Source organism: Bicyclus anynana, chromosome 4, assembly GCF_947172395.1.
Source record: "Bicyclus anynana chromosome 4, ilBicAnyn1.1, whole genome shotgun sequence".
NCBI lineage: Eukaryota > Metazoa > Arthropoda > Insecta > Lepidoptera > Nymphalidae > Bicyclus > Bicyclus anynana.
Genome location: NC_069086.1, coordinates 4,997,817 through 5,019,417, shown reverse-complemented (window position 1 = coordinate 5,019,417; position 21,601 = coordinate 4,997,817). Strand labels below are relative to the sequence as shown.

The 21,601-nt window shown below is 35.3% G+C and overlaps 1 protein-coding gene across 1 annotated transcript; it reads right to left on the bottom strand.

Annotated features, from left to right (window-relative positions):
* Positions 1 to 922: 922 nt before the first annotated feature.
* LOC112043077 (importin-5) lies at positions 923 to 20,405 on the bottom strand. The gene is made up of 18 exons (XM_024078344.2): positions 20,246 to 20,405; positions 18,656 to 18,889; positions 17,614 to 17,756; positions 16,758 to 16,959; positions 15,562 to 15,687; positions 13,521 to 13,732; positions 12,172 to 12,403; positions 11,309 to 11,452; positions 10,444 to 10,563; positions 9,535 to 9,730; positions 8,399 to 8,551; positions 7,303 to 7,476; positions 6,455 to 6,759; positions 5,840 to 5,980; positions 4,712 to 4,931; positions 3,810 to 4,110; positions 2,915 to 3,128; positions 923 to 2,380 (listed from the first exon to the last, which is right to left on the bottom strand). The coding sequence occupies exons 1-18, from the start codon at positions 20,324 to 20,326 to the stop codon at positions 2,297 to 2,299; spliced, it is 3,282 nt and encodes a 1,093-aa protein (XP_023934112.1). The 5' UTR covers positions 20,327 to 20,405; the 3' UTR covers positions 923 to 2,296.
* Positions 20,406 to 21,601: the final 1,196 nt, after the last annotated feature.

Sequence of the window (21,601 nt, the reverse complement as noted above, 5' to 3'; positions counted from 1 at the left end):
CATTAATAATTAATGTTAAATTAAGTTATTAATGGTCTAAGAATAAAATAGAGCACTCGGGGTCGGGGAACCCTTTGATTGTATATATAATCAAAGGGAGAACCATAGAATTAATTGTAGGTACCAACTCGTAAATCTATGCGGGGTACGAAGTTCGTAAAAATACCCAAGATGCTAATGCTAATAAGCCATATAATACACTAGAAAATGCTACGTGGTTTCACCCGCCTAATTCCCGTTCCCGTAGGAACACTTCAATCTTCAATAAAATAGAGCACTCGGGGTCGAGGATGCTCCCACCAGAGAAGTCCCACTGTGAAAGAATTTTTCAAATCGGTTCAGAAGTTTCAGAGATTATTCAATGCAAACAAACAATCAATCAAATCTTTCCCTTTTTATTATCTATACTTCTATACCTACTTTACTTTAGGCACCTGAGATAGGCATTAGGCATAGTCTGAGGGCATCATAAGTATAGACCCCAGCAAGTAAGTTACTCGTCTCTACGGTGCTAACATCTGAAAACGTGTTTTTGAGAGCATACAACATAATAGTCGGGGAGTCCGAGATGCTAAATTTGCAATTACTAGAGCGTCATGGTGGATAGATTAGATTTGGTAGATAGCAAGAATAAATGGTTGTATACTTTTTTTGCTTTCAGTGGTGGGAAAAAAACAGACTCTTTAAGACATTTTTTATTACATTGGCTTACTGAAATCGTCACAAAACATGAGTGATTGTTCAGATTATTTCATTCAAAATAAGTAAAAAATTTTTATTTTGTAACTTTGGAACCCTCCCATTCCATTATATTATCATGAGTACATTGTTTGAAACAGATCAGATATCAAGAAAGGCGTTATTGTCAGAAATTTCACGCAAAAAATTTCGCGGGCGTTCGCTAGTTCAAAATAAAACTAAATTATTCAATGCCAATAACTTTTATTTTCGATAAACAAAGAAATGTATATGTAATATTATATATGTAGTGAACAAAATTATTTCTTCTAAACAGATAGGTTTAGTCCATTGCAAGATACAATTACCAAGATCCCAACGCAGCTGAAATAACAAAAAACTGGAATGTGACAGTCCAATTTTTATAAATACAAAAAAATCATCTTCCCATGGAAGTTTTTCATTAATGGTAATCATCCTTACTTAAATGCTCAAACATATTTGATGAACAGTCAATACATAGGGAAATGTGTAGTAACTAATATCATATACACAATTACACATTCAAAACACCCCACTCAACAGTACAATATATTTCATTTTAACTACAAAATTATTGTAATATTTTTTTTTATTCGTGAAACACTCCATCGAGTTTTAATCTCTCCAGCAATAAAAAAAATTCAATTTAATCAATTAAAATGAAAAGGGATATGCGAGAGAAGATTTCTTCTGAATAAAACCTAATAAAACTAACATACAAATACTTTATTAAAATTTTTCGTCAGGTTTTGTCCGAATATGCGATACAGCTAATGAATTTTAACATCACAATACATTTTTTTCTCTCTCTTATTTTTTGTTTTTTAACTTTTAATATTGATTATGTAATAATTATAATAGCCAGTGCACACTAAAACCAACTGTGGTTTGTGTTGCATTATGGTTAGGTTTCAATCCATTGTGTATTTTGTAGTATAATAAATGTATATTTTCCGTATTTTTTTTTTGGGTGTCAAGGTGTCTCTATTATTAGTAGCCTGTATATTTTCACTATAAAATACTAAAAAATATATCAGTAACAACATCAAAATTGGACCATCTACATTACATTTTTCTTCTAATATTGACATTAAAAATGATAAAACATTCAGAAATCGACGTCACGGTCAAGCTACGAGTATAAGGGAGGCTACTTCATTTATGGCTGATCATCAAAATTAGTATAAAATATATCACAGCAATCTTAGCCCAACCGATACACTTCACGAGATCGAAGAAAACTAGTCAATGGAAAGGGGGTAAATTTATAATTACAACAACAGGTTACATATTTTTTACAATAACATTAGCGAACTAAGTTCGAATTTAACTAGGGATCACAAAACACAACTTGTGTCTAGCCGAGTTTATATTATTACATATTTTGATAATTTCGTCATAAAAGTTTATTACAATAGAGTAATAGCAGCAAACGTTTACTGGTCACAGAGACACTGGTCAAAGTATAAGGGCTCGTACAGGGAGCGTGACTGGAGGCGGAGGCGGGCGCTGGGGGGGAGCGACGGGCGACGGGCGAAAGGTGAATAAATACAAGCGGCGGATCGTGAAGCGCGTACTAGGTGGAGAGCGCCACTTTAAGTGCTTCCTTGTGTTCGGCGCTTAGCTGCATGACGCACGAGTTGAACAGCTCTGTGTTACTCTGTAACCAAAACACGAATGTTAATAAAAAATTCAACAACTTTGCCTATTAAGACTCACATATATTTATGTCCTACATAGGCATATGTGTGCCACGCTAATTTATTTAAATTGTCGACTAATAGTGGAATTATGGAAACAGAATCGAAATTATCATCACATTGCAATGAAAAAGAGTGATATGTTTTCAATTCCGCAGGTATTGGTCTACACTGACCTTTCTCTGACCACAAGATATAACGTGGTGCGCATCCTAGGCTTACTAGCAGTATGCTTTGGCCTTAGTTAGATACTCGTACAACTCTACAAACAAAGACTTAAACCAACAAGCTATTTAGCGTTCCTGTATACCACATCGTAACCTGAACATGGGAAGATATTCCAAGGATTGGATCTACCAATGCTACCATTTATCACAAATAACGAGTGAAAATAGTTTGTGCGTTCTGGAGTTATAGCGTCAGGAAGAAAAAACCGACTTATTTTTATGTAGTAGATATGCATAAATTAAAAAGTATATCGTACGAGGTCGTACCGATATTTGTCTGACAAGCGCCACCATCTGCGCGTACACGGGGTTGTCGTCGGGCACCGCGTCGCGCAGGAAGGCCTCCGCCAGGGTCGCGATGACGAGCTGCGGCGCGTCCGCGGTCGCAAGCGCGGGGTGCCCGCTCGCCACCAGTTCGCACAGGAGCGAGTATACGTGAGGCGCTTCTTCCGTGTCTTCTACTACTGGTAGCCATGTCAACCTGCAATACACATTTTATACTTCTTTATTGTGTTAACTATCCAAGCATTATGTTAGGCATTATGCAATTTGGCTGTGGCTACTGTGCATTACATGAATTTGCCAATATACAGGGGGATCGGGAGTATTTCCCATAACTCTTTTTCAACAATTAAAAATGTTCAATTAACATATGTTCTAAAATCAATATTTTCGGAGTAAATAACATTTCTTTTGTAAATAGATCTTAAAATGTGTCCTTTAATTATGATCCTTATAATTATGACGTAGCCAAGTTTGACGTATTTTAAAATGCAGGGCGTGTTTTACATGGATAGTCGGAATTATTTGAATTACTTTGTATGAGAACAAAAAGTTTTTATTTTTTAGTTAAAAAAAATATTAGTTATGCAGTTTGGCTCCTATAAGTGGACTCGTCAACCCCTTGAAGTTATAGGAAGTATTCTTGAGCACCCTGTATACATGCATATAGAAAACCAAACGAATATTTGTTCATTAACACGTAAAAAAAAAAAAATTATAACCTAACAGTCTTTTCTTATCTAATCTTAATAAATTTGTTGTTGTTGAGATGTTTTTTTTGCAAAAGCGTACAGCGTAAAATACATCGTACCTATTCATCCGATACTGCTAAAACTTGTTTTTGCATCTTTTTCAATGCAGCTACGAAACAAATTCTCACCAATGTCTGATAATTTCGTCCCTGTTGATCTGCGAGTGGTTGTATTTGATTATCTTGGTGACCGCCGAGATGGCGTTCTCGGTTGCGTTCAGGTTCTCCACAGAGCGCGAGTCCGGCTCGGCGATGATCGCGGCGAGCAGCGGTACGGCTCGCGCGCACGCTGCGGCGAACTGCGGCCCGCCGAACTGCGCCAGGACGCCGCAGCCGTAGGCGGACGCTTGCCGCACCTCTGGTTCCGGCTCGCGGAGACCGTTCAGCATCGGCTCGAGGAATACTTCTTGGTATTTGACGCACGCGGGACCTGTGAGTTAAGTGTTGAATAGAGTAAATATTTCTTATTTTCTTTGCCTTGACACAGACTTAACAAGTGAATAAATATTATTTATGAGGTAGGGAAACTGGGGAGAATAGTGGCACTAGATTATATAAATAAAATTTAAACTCAATTATCCAGTCCTCAGTTATGTACAGATTTACAACTGCTAACCAAGATCAAGTAACTAATACATAGATCTGTGTTTGTAATGGACATGTTACAACTAGCAGCTTTCTTCTTCGGCAGACTTCTGGTTAATCAAATTTCTTGTATATAATATTCATAGAAAATATCTGTAACCCCATGGTTTACCTGCATAGAAACTGTTCCCATGGGTCTATGGGGATAAAATGTTACTTGTTGATAATTTCACTTTTCATTGATGACAGAATTTTTAAAATAGATCCAGTAGTTTCGCTATAAACATACAAACAAAAAAATCACATTAATATGAAATTTGGAATGGAAATAAACTACTCTGGCACACATAGTCTACTTTTCATCCTGGAAAAGGCTATCCCGCGGGATTCCACGCGGACGAAGTCGCGGGCATCCGCTAGTAAAAAAATACATATTAAATACTCACCACCAAATTCTATGACGTCATCGAAAATGCATATAGCCCACTGGCGGTCGGCGTGAGGTCGTCCTGGCGATAGCAGTTGCATGAGATGGGGCAGCAGAGAGTCCAGGTGAGGGAAGAAGCTTTCGTGGTAAGCAGACATCAGCGCGTGCAGCACATCCGCCACACGCGACAGGCCGTACACATCTTCATTGTCTTCGTCTGCCAATTGTTCTTCAACCACCTATAATATATAGACAAATATAGTGTTCTCTAAATACGTCCGTTTGTTGCTACGCACGAAAAAGGAATGAGTAAAACGCTACCAACACATAAACAGGTGGCATAGTGGGGCTAGAGCATGGAGGGTGAATATTTTGTTTGTTGACATCAAGAAAATAAATCTCTGAAATGTGCGTTGTTGCTTGTAAGTTAAGGGAAACTACTTGGTAAAATTATCTGAGAATGAAGCGACGTAATATAATCACAGAGTAACCAGAGTGAGTATTTACAAGCAATGTACTGTAGCCAGTGAAATCCATTAAAAAAACAAACTTCACGCGTCTCCTAGACAAGCACATATACAAACTTTTGTCATAATTTGTATTTCAAAAATGAACACTAACAACAATTACGTAAATTAATATAAATTACCAATAAAAAAACACTCCATCTTATTTCTTTAGTTTTCGAAATATTTAAAAACAAAAGACGCCATTTTTCATGAATAATATTGAAAATTACCGATGAGACGGTTCGTGTCGTACTGACTCGAGAATGTATTGGTTTTTGAATTTTATTAATTATTAATTAATATGTGCATATAAAGCAATGTGAACATATTTATCGTATGTTTAACAAGGCCTGAAGCGAGCTGACATGCTGGATGTGCTAGCCACTTTCGCATGTAACTTATTTGTTGAGGTTGTTTATATATTTTATCACATCTCATTAAATGTAACGACACTAATATTTAAATGTATATTTAAGTATATAATTTGTCAAGGTATTGTGGAAAATATAGAATTCTCACTTTGAGATAAAATATGATGTATCGTATGGTACTCGTATGGTAGGATTATAATTATAAAGCATTATATGTGGGCGAAGTTGAGGACATGTAGTTAGTTATATAAATAGTAGTTTTCCTACCTCATCGTAGTCCTCGTCGGCACGTTTTTCGCGACGTTGGGTAGCGCGTTCGAAATGTTCTGTGAGTAGTTTGTTTAGTATGCGAAGCACCTCCGCCATCATTTCATCTGACAGGCATCCAGTGCCCAACAATTCGATGCACTGGAACAAATATTTATTTATTTAAAACCAGCAATTTAGTAAATTAAAGCTTTATTAATTACCAGCAAAATCTCTCTATAACTTGCTTAAAGACCTTGGCCTCTCTAGAACTGCAGCTAGTTCAATATTGGTACGGGTGTCAAAGGCTGCTCTAGTAGGATCTTACTGAGGAGGAGGAGGAGGAGGGGAGTGTTAATAGATTGTCAAGGAATTTGGACTTTGCTCGGAGATTTTCTCTCTACCACGCAATGGACCCGGCACCTGCATGTTGAATCCATGGAATGCTAAGATATTCATCTCATAATGTAATTACTAATTTTGGTTAAAATTATAAATTCCAAATCGAAACATGCACATTGACTTTACATTGATATGTTTTAAAGTGGAGGTAACGAACCTCTCTCACACTTCTCATACTGGGGCTGCACAAAACTCGTCCATCATTTATCGATGGTTATAATAAAACTGAAATACCTTAGCGAGACTGTTTAGCAGTTCCACCTGCACCTCTTGCTCGGGCTCCGCGTCGATAGCCTTGAGCAGCTCGGGCAGTATGTACGCCCACATGCCCTGTATGTACTGCGGGCCGCGGATGCGTGCGCACTCGAGCAAGTACGGCAGCGACTCGGCCGCCGCCGTGCGCACGTTGTCGTGGAAGTAGAACTTGAGCATGGGCACCATCAGCTTCACCACGTCCTCTGCGTACTCGGCGAAGGCCTCCTTGAGTTCGCGCGCGTAGCACACCAGCATGTCGCAGGCGGACGCCTTGTCTTCAAGACCTAAGGGAAAATCATATAATTCAGTACTTGCTAATGTCATGGGATACAAGAAAAGTGGCAACCTTATACCGTAATTAAAATAATAGTATGTCTGTCTGTTAATTATAAGTTAGAAACAAAACAAAGTTAAGTATTTTCTCTGTTTCAAATTGGTACAGTAAGCATATAATAAGAGGCACCTGAGATTTTTTTCTGTACGCATACACAGTCTGTGGTAGTAAAAAAAACTTGTCAGTGAACTGAGATCCTTGACTATCTATAACAGATAGAAATGGAGCAATTGCCACTTTTAATCTACCAATGTTATGGAAATGATAAAACCATTAAAGATTTCACCATTAACGAACATTGGCAAACAGACCAAAGACAATCTGCTGAACAATAACTGAATTATTTATGCATAAATTATTAAATACTTTATAGCACCTTAAAATATTTACACATAGTACTTGTGTAGTATAGGAATGAACACAATGTCCAACACAGTATGAATAAACAGTGTCATTGTGTAAAGTACATAATACTAGTAAAACGCGGTTTTACCTGCAGTTTTGATCCCAAAGTTCTGTTGTTCGCCCAAGGTGACAAAGTGCCAGTCAAGGTCACCCTCGATCACTTCAAGGTCCTCATTGTCCAACAGCGCCACTTCGGGCTTCATGGCCGCCGTACGCATCACCGGCTCCATCACCATGGGCAGGTACTGAGCGAATTTCTTGCCTACAAACAAATATTACATTAATTAAACCTACTCTTGCTATAAACTGCTAGTTTGTGCACGACTGGCATTAGAGGTAGAATTTCCTGGGGTTAGAAACAGTAAAAGGTGGATGGAGCAGCAGAAAATTATACCATCTCAAGGCAAAAACGATGAGTTTATATTGTACACAGCCTAACGTGTCTGACGTGACGTGACGCATCAGAACAGAATAGGTGTCATACATTTTGTATGACAATATTTATGCTAATGTGTTGTGATGGCTTCTGATGCGTCGCATACAAAATGTATGATTCTGTTCTGACGCGTCACAACATGACATATCAGACAAATATAAATCTGGCTTAATGTGTCTTTAGGTATATTATGTATTGTCTGCCATCTTTTTAGATTTTTCAGTGTTGTAATAATTGTGATAATAATAAATAATCTTTATAATGTAAAAATGGAACTGACGTATTTCAGTTATTTTGATTTTAACAAAACATTTACTAAACCCATTTTCATGAAAATGCAATGGGACCAATCTGGTACTCTTTCAAACAAAAAAGATTTTCAAAATTGGTTAAAAAATGACGATTAATGACGGTTTATAACTTCATCATTTATTAAAAAAAACAACAACAAACAACAAGTTGGTTAAAAATGGAACCAACTTCAAAGACATATTTCAGTTATTTTTTATTTTTAACACTAAATTACTAAACAGATTCTCATAAATGTGAAATGGGACCAATCTGGAAGAGAGTATACTTCCAGATTGGTCCCATTTCACATCAAACGAAAAAAGAATTGATAATTGACGAAGTAATGTGGCAACAAACATTAAAATAATAAAATTTGTGTCAAAATGAGAACCTCCTCTTTTGAAGTTGGTTAGTAAAGAAATACATAATTTACAAATAATATTATGCATATCCTTACCCATTATCCTGCAAATTCTGGACCAGGCAGAAATAAGGTACGAGGTCTGCGGATCGTCAGCAGGCAATTGTTCGCCCTCGGTATGCGTTTTCAGAAGCAGGTCCATTACGTCCGACGCGTCCGACATAAACTTCTCTTCGCCAACAGCCAAGCCTGTCAGAGAAATAACATACATTTGTTAGCTATTGGCTAGTAATTGTTAATAATATTAGTTATTTATTTCAATATCACTACCATTCATTTTTAACACGTTCAACCAAACAAACAACAGCTTAATACAGGGTGCTCGGGAGTATTTCCCATAACTCTGGGGTCATATTTTTTATTGAAAATTAAATAAAAATATTCAAGGAACATATATTTAAAATTAATATTTTCGAGGTAAATAATATATTTTTTTTTTGTAAATAGATCTTAAAATGTGTCGCTTTTACGCATCCTTATAATTTTGACGTAGCCAAGTTTTACGTAGGGTAGTGGCACCAAAAGTTAAACGGACCTCAACAATAGTTGAACGTTTTTGCTAAAATCTCGAAAATAAAATATATGTTAATTACGCGTGTGCATAAAAAATGTTTTCTCACAACACAAAGTAATGTTTTCACTATATGAGTGCATAGAAACATCGCCAGTTGTAAGTGGCCCGTAACGTGATCGCTTCCCGCCAAAAATTACCTTGGAAACCTACTTAAACTATGCGTCTTCAAATTTGTTCAACTTTTAGATTAAATATCCAAATTTGAACTAAGGATCATGCAAGTAATGGTACTTATAGTTTTTATTTAATTAACTGAACACAGATAAACTAGCTGATGACCGCGACCTCGTCTGCGTGAATTTTGTTTTCACGCGTTTCATTCAAAGTTGAACAAAACGCTTAAACGTTCATCTTTTGGTGCCACTAGTCACTACCCTAGTTTAACATGCAAGGATAGATAAAGGCGCGTGTTACATAAATAGTCGGAATTATTTGAATTACTTTGTATGAAAACATAAAAAGTTTTTAATTTAATTAATAAAAAAAAAATTTGTTATGCAGTTCGGCCCCTATAAGTGGACTCGTCAACTCCTTGAAGTTATGGGAAATACTCCCGAGCACCTGTATATTGGTACAGATTTAGTCAACTGTAACTCACCGATAAGGCTGACGCATTCAATGGTCTTGCCGCGCAGCATCTTGAAGTCGTCCGTGGTGGCGTTGGCGATGATGTACTTGAGGCACGGCATCAGTCTGTCGTAGTACTCCACAAAGTCCTTCTCAACAGTGTCGGCAACTGATGCTATAGTTGTCACTATTTGTTCCAGTACCAGCTTTGTACCGCTCTCCACCAGCTGTAATAAAACATTTTTGACCTTTATTTTAGACTTTGTTTGCGTGAAATGTAAAAATTAAAGTCGGATTTATATTTGTCTGACGTGTCACGTCGTGACGCATCAGAACAGAATCGGTATCACACATTTTATATGGCAATGTTATACTTATGTGTTGTGACATACAAAATTAATAATACCGATTCTGTTCTGATGCGTCACGACACGATACGTCAGACAAATGTATGAAAGAGGTGCGTCTTGTAAATCCACTGCGCACTACACGGAGGCAAAAATATACCTATAGTTTACCCTGCACCTCTGTAGAATGCAGAATTCAGTTAAATGTGAGCAAAATTATTTTATGAAATTCTATCACGTTTTTTTTTTGACTGGTACTTATCTAGTTATTTTAGTTTGTAAGTGAACTGAGATCCTTGACTATCTATTATAGATAGAAATGGAGCAATTGCCACTTTTACTCTGCCAATGTTATGGAAATGATAAAACCACTAAAGATTTCACCATTAACGAACATTGGCACATTTATTTGTTTTATTCTTTCTTTAGTACTTCATATTTAATGTTTAATTCTTTAGTCAGATAGAATTAATTGAAAAATCCCAAATCAATTTGTCCCAAATATAGCAGTGATAAAAATACCAAATATGTATTTCAAACAATATTGTTCTTAAAAGATAATACTTGAATTTCAAATATTTGAGAATAGTTACCTCTTTAAATTTAGCAGTGAGGATGGCTTCCAGTTTTCCCATGAGTGGGCCCAAGTATTGTGTAAGGATTGGCTTTGGGCAGTCTTCACTGAAGTTTACCAAAGCAGCAGCTGCATGTGCCTAAAAATATAACAAAATAATAACACATTTGTGCCACACTGCAACAATTTTTAAAATTAAAATATTATATATACAGGATAATTGTATTTATAATATACTAGCGGGCGCCTGTGACTTCATCAGCGTGGAGTTTAGTTTTTCACAAATTTCGTGGGAACCATGGCTTTTGCCGCGATTAAAAGTATCCAGAGTAAAATCTATTTTCATTCCAAATTTAAGCCAAATCGCCGCAAAATTGACAAAGTTTCATACAAACTTTCATCCAATTTTTTATCCCCTTGGGGGAAGACTTGATCATCATCCTTTCTTAACGGATGCCTACATCATAGCATCTACCTATATGCCAAAATTTCAGCCCGATCCGTCCAGTGGTTTGGGCTGTGCGTTGATAGTTCACTATTGATAGTCACATTTGAGTTATATATATTTAAATAAATTGAAACATGTTTGTTGGGTTAGGTAGGTAGACCAAATTACGATCTATGAAGAGGCATTTTATATAATATAGCCGATGCACAGCGGTTTTTTGTTCCTGCGGAAGTACTGGGATAAAATATACCCTATGACACTCAAAAATTATGCAGTTTTTTATGTCCTAAAAAAATTTCTATTAAAAGAATTTTTATTAAAATCAGTTCAGTACATCCAGAGATCAACCCTACAACCTCAAAAACTGACAAAATACCTCTTTATAATATTAGTAAGTATAGAATAGTGATAATAAATAGATGTAATAAAATGTTACCTGCACTCGTGGGTTGGCGGTATCATCAAGTACCAACAGCAGGCCCGGCACAACCTTGTCGTGGAATTTCTTCTCAAACACTGGTGCAAAATCTGTTGACATCTGTCCAACTGCATTGCATGCAGCGTATCGAACTCTTGGATGCTAAATGGGCATAAATTCAAGATATTAAAAACAAATGAAATGCAGCAACTATATAAGAAACATCAGATATATTTTATTTATATCCCTGAAGTTGTAATATTTTTGAAACTTTTTGATTCACGCTTGAATTGTGGTGAACGCATTACGAAAAGTGTAATCGGGCGAAATTTATGATGCGTGCTGCCATCTATTGGCATAGTGAAACTATTTTAGACTACCAGTAGATGGCGTTATTAGAGAACTTTAAAACAAACCCTTTATGTACACTTAGTACAAGAACCTATTGCGTTTTTATTATTTGAAAGAAATTTTACTTCAGTTGTGTGGTCTAAAGAACATTAATTTTTTTTTATAATAAACAATATTACAACTTTGGCCGAAAGTATTTAGGGAGCATATACATTATCTTCTCCCAAAGTGGAAAACGGCTTGGAAGGAAGAGGCCCTCACCACCATGGTAAGCCTCATTCATTGTTTTGTCATATCAAGTTTAAGCAGTGTGGTAATGAAAAGCGGCGTGCACTTCATAGACGCAAAAATACTGCCTATCCTGAGGACTTATTATGAACCTATTTTTCGGAAGGAATTGTCTCCATTTTGTACAATTTGAATGTACATTGTACAGAACCTTGCACATGCCACTGATCATATGTTTTGTGGGGCCAAGGACTATATTCAGGTTACTGCCTAGTACGACAATTAAAAAAAAACCAACTCACAGGGTCGGTAAGATAGTTTAGTAGGGCTGACACAACTTGGTCGAGCATCTGTTCCATTTGCTTGTGGCATCCCTCGCCGGCTGAAGACACAGCCATCAGAGCCGCGTGACGTCGCTTCCAGTCCTCCGACGCCAACATCACGGGCACCTGGTTGACGATCAGCCCCAACATGATCTTGCCTCCTAGCCCGCAGCACATGCGGTCCAAAGCAGACTCTGCAGCAACGTAGTTCCTGTAGGAAAGGTGGAATAATAATACAAAATGCAACATTGGAATAAAATTTATTAAACAAAGTGTTTTAACATTCAATAAATATAATTGTAATCAAGGGACTGACATCCAAATGTATAAGGAACATAGGATGCTAATTATCTTGATAATTTGCTCTTGTAAGATTAATGAAAGGCAACATTATGTGGAAACAATGAAGCCAATTAATATAACCTTACGATCAATTAACATCACTCACAACCAACCAACCTTTGAGATATTCCTGAATTGGATGTTAATATAGAAAGCATACAATGAAAATGTAGCACAAGTCATAAAACATATTTTTCAATAAATATTTTCTCTCAAAGTATACTATAGTATAATAAAATCACACTCTAGCTTTGTACATCTCAATTATGTTTGATTTGTGGTTTTACCTGGGTAGATCTTGGTGTGGCAGTTTTGGGATAAGGTGTATTCAAGTTTAATTGACAATAGTCTAGAATCTACTTCTAAATAACAGTACGTTCTACATCTTATCTCCTTGCCCATAATAATTAATCCAGATCCATTTAAACTGGCATAATCGAGTTACAAATACACAAAAGCATACTAAAGAGATAGCAAATATCAAGGTAATATATTTTTTTAATTATGTAGAAATAGTCTATTGATTCAGTTGTGTCCCAAATTGCGACATTTTATTGTAAAATTTGAAATGTCTTAAAAAAAAATCTGTGAACCTGTTTCACAGTCAATGCAAATCTTTTCACTGAATGCATTGAAAAATTGAAAATATATGGTTCATACTCGTATTTTGTCTATTTGTTCCAGCTTATTTCTGAAATGGCTACACCGATTTTGACGGAACAGGCATCACTCGGAAGTCCGAGTTATAACATAAGCAGTACAAACTTTCTGGATGGTGGGACGCTTCGACTGTGACTAGTTACCACTCTACCGGCAAAGACCAACCGCCAAGCGATTTAGTGTTCCATATGTCGTGTAGAAATCGAAAGGGGTGTAGATTTTCATCCTTCTCCTAACAAGTTCGCTTCGATCTTAGATTACATCATCACCTACCATCAGGTGATGTTGTAGTTTTATAAATTGTAAATAAAAAAAAAACCACTAACAGCTCATTGTCGTCATCGGCGGCGTTGTCCTGCACGGACCACTCGGGGTCGTCCTCCAGCTCGCACATCATCTCCAGCACGAGCGGCGTGAGCACGCGCACCGCGTTGGGCACCACCTTGCGCACCATCGCCGGCGCCGTCTCGCACAGCGTCACCACCACCTCCAGCGCCAGCTGCCGCCAGTTGTCTTCGGCGTCTTTGTCGCCGATCACCTGTCAGCAATGATATTAAATACTGTTATATGTGTTACTAGGTCATGAAAAATGAGGCGCTCTAAAGAGATAATTTCCACATCTCATCATGTTAGTTGTGGTCAACAAAGAACATTATTTAAACAAATAATACCTAAATATCGTCTACAATGTCGAGTTGTATGTTCAGGATGTATAAAAACTATATATACATGAATGAATAATGGAATTAAAGACAAAATTGTGAATGTGTGCGCTCAGTTTTGTAGCCTATTGTTCAGATCACTTTTTGCTGTGTTTTGTAGGGATTTAACCGATCTATAGTATTAAATTATCATTGCCTGTCAGTGTTAAATAAATTATAGTTGCTGCAACAAAGGCCTGTGAGTGCCAGATTTTTTTTAATAGGCTAGTTGACACTTTTATTTTCATTTTCATCGACATCTTCTCTTGTACTCTGAGTGAACTCACAAGGATTGCTGAGTGGTGTATTTGTTATACAAAGTAGGTAATATTAATTGTAATGTATATAGGTAAATAGAATTAAGTTTAAAATTTATAATATAGTACTAAGCTAGCGAATTAGGTGATACCTGTAAGGCTAGTTTTAAGTTATGATGAATAAATAAATAAATAAATAAATTTTACTAGATTGAAAAAAAAATCATCATTCAATTCATGTTAATGAGACGTGAATATTTTTTTGACAATAAGAGCCAAAAAGCTTTCAGCCATGGTGGTATGTATTTTAATGATGTTTCATAGGCTTTGTAGGATTAACTTAAAATCTGCTCTGAACACGAATGCAAACATATCCCAGCTGGGTTAAAACAGCTGTGCAATTTGACGTGTTACAATAGAAGAGCCGACTTACAGTTTGGTGCATACTTTAGCATGTTTTAAAAACCAGAACATTAACTGTTGAAATGTACAATTTGTATACTTTCAAAAGATTTTATGAGTAATCATGTTCTTTTGACTTTATTTTTTATAGTAATAAATGTATTGAGGGGTACTATCAAACTCCAATCTACAGACAGACAGGTGTTAGCGAAATCCTCAAGTTGCTGTTGCACACTACAGCTGTGTACACATCTCTATTAAGAAATGTCCACATAAGAGTGTGTGTGCATTATCTTTAAGCTATACTATACACACTTAAACTATGTAACAAAATTCTTTGTAAGTCCACTATACTCCCAGAACTCTAAGAGTGAGTGAAATTTAGAATATCACAAATTTCGTGGGAATCATGGTTTTTTCCCTGATAAAAAGGATAAAAAGCCTATTATGTTGTTCAATAACCTCCTCTATCTCACAGTGAAAGTTTCATTATAATTGGTTCAGCCGTCCCAAATAAAACTTTGATATAAAAATTTAATTTGGTTGTGTTTTAGCATCATGAAAATTACTATTATGCAGTAGAAAATACAGTTTTTTTGAAATAACTTCAATTTTATTAATGTATATGCAAAATCTTGGGATTAAAATTATAGGTATATGTGCTTTATCTCACAGACACTTACATAAAACATAATATGATTGATAAGCAAATTGTACCTATTATGTGACAGTTTTCATGATGGGATGATCAAAGTACATGTATAGTATTATACACAATGAGTTTATGTAACCTCTATACTAATATTATAAAGCTGAAGAGTTTTTTTTTTTGTTTGAATGTGCTAATCTCAGGAACTACTGGTTTGATTTGAAAAACTTTTTCAGTGTTAGATAGCCCATTTATCGAGGAAGGCTATAGACTATATTTTCTTACGGTAACTGGAACCACACGGGTGAAACCAGCATCAGCTAGTTTTGTTAATAAATAGCAATCACTAGAAACTTACCTTTATGCATACTTCGAAGATGGATTCAACTTGTGGACGAAGGAATTTTGGTGTAGTCTCTGCCAGCTCAATGAGGACTTTCAAAGCTGAGTCATCATCTGATTTGGTGATGGACTGCACTAAAACCTGTTGACAAGGTATAAAAATTATAAAGTATTAAATTTTTTAATAAAGTAATCCTATCTGTATATTAAGTACCTACATAATTCTTCAGCAGATGTGTTTATCAGCTTATTTCTCCAAAAAGGCAGGACTGATTTGGATGGATTTTTGTGTAGATTTTTGGTTTGTTTAAAATACAACTAAACCTGTTATTGCATCAAGATCTTGTTTTCATTAAAAAAAGTTTTCATAATTCCTTTATTTCAATTAGGCTTACTTTACACTTTCAAAACATCAAGTGATAATAATTAGTCAAAAATCTAATATTAAAGTAACAAGGGTTCCAAATGTGCCTTGTTTCGAGAAGAGCCCACAACAAATTCAACCAGGATTTTTCCTTTTTTAGTTTATCACCATTTAACAATAGGTATACAAATATAAGTAGCATCATGTAATATATTTCATTTACAAGCTGTTTTGTCGTTTAAATAATCATTAACACTTATAATATAAGCGTGCAAAAGATATATAAAAACGAGTTTTACTTCAAAAAGTAATGTATTGAGGGCTACTATCAAACTCCAATCTATTGACAGAAAGGTGTTAGCGAAATCCTCAAGTCACTGTTGCACACTTAAATTTATAAGAAACTGTTCACAATAATCGTTTTTATGACCAATTCAATGAGTGTGCTAATCCAGAAATTAATACTGCACTCAACTTTTATCAAAAGCATTAGTTACAGTCAGCGATTATGTGTCACATTCTAAAAATTATTTTATTACAGGGTGAAGTCTTTTAGGTGTCATTCTTTGAAGTAATTTTATCTATAATTAGAAGACACCCGTGACTTTGTCTGTGTGACTGAAGTAACTCCTTTTTTTGGCAAGCTTTTGAAAATCCCAAAATTTTATGCAAAATGGTTTAAACCCCGGTACTAGGGAGTAGGGACCCATCCTATGTCTTACAGTACAATTGGGAGCGCTGCAACACTTAATTATTTTTTTTCTTTCAATTAACACTTTAATTTATCTGTTATTGTATTATTTAAATTTCTGTTATTGTATTATCCTTCATCGTCTACTAAACCTTACCTGCATGAAAGGCAGCAGTAAATCACTGAAGTGTTTCTGTATGGCAGGCTCCTTGTCATGTAGCAGTATGAATGCACCAATGGCCTTGACAGCTTGCATGCGCAACGCCTCAGACTCTGTAGGTTGTAACGCAGAGAGCAGCATACGCTTGATGACATCTAGATTCTCGTTTTGTCGGTTACCAAACACTCCCGGCACTGAGCTGTTGATATAATCAATTTGTTAGGTTAATAAAATAAAAGTGGCTGAAATTTGGAAAGAAACTAGATTTTACTCTGGATTAACATATAGGCTACTTTTCATCCTAGAAAAATCTATAATTTCCCACGGATTTGCGAAAAACTGTATTCCACGCGAAGTCGCGGGCGTCCGCTAGTTTAAAAAAAGCCAAGATTTTATTAACATATTAATTCATATAAGAAACTAATAGCCCACTCTGTGGTAAGTGGAATACCATTGTTTATACAAGAGCAAGAGTATGCAGGATATACAAGGAACGCATCCTATAATTTTGTTATCTGTGCCCATCAAGTTCAGGCATAGAAGATATGCTTTTTATGAATTATTGTAATTCAGTTTTAAGTTTTTGCTATATTATATCAAAAAATTTCTGAATTATAGTAAACAGGATTATTTAATTGAAGTTAGATTTTTTACAAAAACAGAACAAGTTGAATTGATAGAACATATTTTCAGAAGTTATTAGAGCACCTCTTAAATTGGATAATTAGTTCCTATTATTATCTTAAGTAGTAGACTCATGCTACTATAATGACATCTCTACTTTTAGTACAGTATGTGAAAAGATACAACATTGGTAGCCTATCAGAATTTAGATAAACAAAATCTTTCTTACGTAAACATTCTGATACCGGCCTCCTTCATGTTAGGGTCCTGTGCGCTGGCACAATTGAACATAAATTGGAGGAACTCTGGCCATTGATTGACTCCATCGTCATCTATGTGGTTTCTTGCTAATTCTGACACTACATCACAGATCTGGAAACAAGGATATAGTAAAAATGATAAATGGGACCTTGTACATACTTTTAGTCCCTAAAATAAAAATTGAATGGGGTGAAATGGAGTTTGAAAGTTTGATTGGGACATAGTTGTAGAAATTTGTGCATAAATCATGAAAAAATAATAAAAGAATCCAAGAATTTTTAAAATTCAAATTATACAACAATTAATTAAATATGAACAAATTTAAATTCTAAAATATATTTTCAACAATTTCAAGATGTCATAAAAATATAACACACAGATTTCTCAAGTTCAATTTAGATCTGAAAGTTGTTTATATTCATACACACATGTGTATATTAGAGACATTCATATCATTAGCCTCAAATTAGGTATGACGAGTCACTAGTTCTGGTGACTCATGATTCAACTACAAAGAATGTTTAACAGATTTAGCTATGTGCTTCATCATTATCTACATCCATATACATATTGATATATTGTATTTGAGATTTGAGCATCAATGAAAAAATACTGTTTAACTTTAGGTCAATATTTGTTTCATTTGGGTATTTTGATAAGTTTTCCAAAATATTTATAGTGGAGAAAATTTTGCAAGCAAAGTTTGAAGATATGGTTATCATATGGATGGTACAGATGGTACACAGATTTCTGACCTACAGACCTACATTCAACTTTTAAACCTCATGCACCTATAATTTTACAGGCAGTCAAAACCATTAATTCTAATACAGAAATAAAGATTTTACATAGATCTTTACATATTATGAAATCTGTTATTATTGGAAATTTTCAACATATAATTGCATTTTTTGTAATTATATTTCAGTTTATTTTATTTTTTAGTTTCATAAAAATTTAGTGTACTGTAGTGGAACCTAAAAAGAGGTCTAATGTAAATAAGTTCTTACCTTGCGTCTTAGTGATTGAGTCACTTCCATCTGTAGTGTGAAGAGGAGTTGTTCACGCAACATAATTTGCTGTTCAATTGGTAGTTTGGGAAAGAATTCAAAGAACTCTGCACTGAACAGCCTCCGTAGAAGGACAGCGGCTGTTTCTCTGCAATCTTCTCCGAGGTCTGCATTTTGTATTGCACCAACAAGGTGGACTACTTTAGTTTCAGTTGGGATGTCGTTGTATACTTTCTGTTGTTATAACAATGACTTTCATTACTTTAACCCTAGAGTGGGCGCGTCATTAGCATTTTGCCGCTACTTTTAATTTTAAGTAGAAATTCCGTAACTATATTAATTTTTCTCAGGATTTGAGTAAATACAATTAAGAAATGATAAATTAGCATATTCATTGAACTCCATTCAGGAAATTTTGGTTCATCAAAGATTTTGGACAATAGATATTTTCTATTTTTCCATATAATACTAAAAAAATGGAGAAAACACAATGAAATCTATATAATTTTGTCCATCTGCAAGCTATTCTTTACATAATATGTGCAATAATCATTTCACAGTAATTTGAAGGTATTGAAACACCTATTCTTTGTGTCTTTTTTTTAGGGTGCATTATAATGCACTCTTTCATATTTAAAATTATGCTTTTTTACAAAATGAGCAATTGGATTCCTTAAATGAGTATATGCTGATTCAATACAAGTCCTTGTAATTTATATAGCTTAACTTAATAAAAGCATTTTTATAGTTTAAAAATATAATCAAAATTATGAAATATACCTAATCAAAATATAACATATAATCAAAATTTGAACTTTACACAAAATACATTTAACTATTTATATTAGTGGACATGTGCTGAGCAATTTGCTGCTGTGTCTCCTGGTGATAACAACTCCCTCCTCCAAACGCCACCCAGACTTATCGTATCTAGCTTTTCAGTGTTGCAAAGGAATATAGGGGCAATTATTAAAAGGCGCCGTATCGGATTGATTTACGAAATAATAACGTTCTTGGGTAAGTGCGGCAAAAAGCTAACATAACAACGCGCCCACTCCAGGGTTATCATAATAAATTAACTTTTGAAATAAATATATATTTAGGTGGCCCCTGTATAGATGAAAAATTAATTAAAAATAATTTTCTCCTCAATAATATTGTCGATAAATAATGAAGTTTGTAAAGTTATGTAGCAATCACTATCATAGTGCAAAAAATACATGTTAAAATTTATAATTGGTTGTATTAACTACGATGAGAGTATTTATATACAGAACCACATGCCGAAATAGTAACAGAACCCGCCTGCTGAATGCCGATTCATCAAATACGGAAAGAGGTTGGGCAAATGGGCAACAAAAATATACCATCAACTTTGTATGCCATTGCGCATGTATCAACATTTAACAGCGCAATATATCAATACTAGCAATTTCCATCCCTAATACATTGTGCAAATTAAGTTGACTATCTTCCATGACCACGTTTTGACACGAGGCCACAACTCATCGTTTCTAAAGATATATCACTACTAAATAAAGCAAATCACTCAATTATTATTGTAATGCAAGCAATAGAACTAGCACTTACTTCTGCCTGGGATCGAGTTTCATTATCTATTGATAATATTGTGCTAAGTAATTGGTAAAATTGCGCTTGATCTCCTGCCATGTTGAACCTCTCCGAAAAGGCTTAGTTTTTTTTCATAGGATTTTACGCGGCTGTTCGCCAGTACCGCCGCTCTTTGACTGTGTTGCCAGTGCCCCTATCAATAATCAAATAGGATTTTTACATTTTTACCATAGATATTTTTTATCGTATCTAGGCATAGCATAGAGGAATTATAAATTTAATGGTCGTAGAGGCTTATGTATAAATGAAATAAATTTATAGGGAGATTCTTCCTCTTTTCTTTAGCTATGCAATAAGGATAGAGATAAGGCTTATTTATCAGGCATTTCGATACCTATACATCTTTCGGTCTATTTTGGCGTCGGCGGTCGGAACTTTGAATTAATTTTATTTATAGTCCACAACTTTAGGCTTTTTACACAACAATATCACTGCTCAAAAAGGTTCTTTTAGGCGACACTTTTCGTTTCGATTCACATACATTTTATTTTTAATAATAAGCTTTACGGCTCTGGGTTCTAGCCCTTTTGAGCCCGGATTCACATACAATTAATAAATTATCTTGGACTAATTATAGAAGGACCTGCCTCGCAAGACGTTACCTCTCTGTCAATCAATCAACGATCTAACGCGTGTATACTTATATCGTATCGATGTTTCATTGTTGTAATCGTTTTCGTCGACTGAAAAAACTCCCTAATCATTCCGGTTTGTGTAGTAAGTAGTTCAATGGCATGAAAAATGGTCAACAACTTCTAATTCACTAAAAGATGACGTGACGTTCGATTTCAGTTTCACCTGATGGTAAGCGATGATGCAATCTAAGATTTTTTTTTTATTGTTTACAAGTTAGCCCTTGACTACAATCTCACCTGATGGTAAGTGATGATGTAGTCTTAGATGGAAGCGGGCTAACTTGTAAGGAGGAGGATGAAAATCCACACCCCTTTCGGTTACGGCATCGTACCGGAACGCTAAATCGCTCGGCGGTACGTCTTTGCCGGTAGGGTGGTAACTAGCCACGGCCGAAGCCTTCCACCAGCCAGACCTGGTCCAATTAAGAAAACCTCAATCAGCCCAGTCGGGAATCCAACCCAGGACCTCCTTCTTGTAAATCCACCGCGCATACCACTGCGCCACGGAGGTCATCAAAAACATAATTATAATAAATAATAAATTTGTAATAAAAACAAGCATATCTAAAAGAAAAATAGATACTATTCTTCTAACGAACGAACAAACAGCAAAACATCGATCCATTAATTTAATATTCTGTGTACAGATTATATTATTCTTGTTAAATATTTTATTATT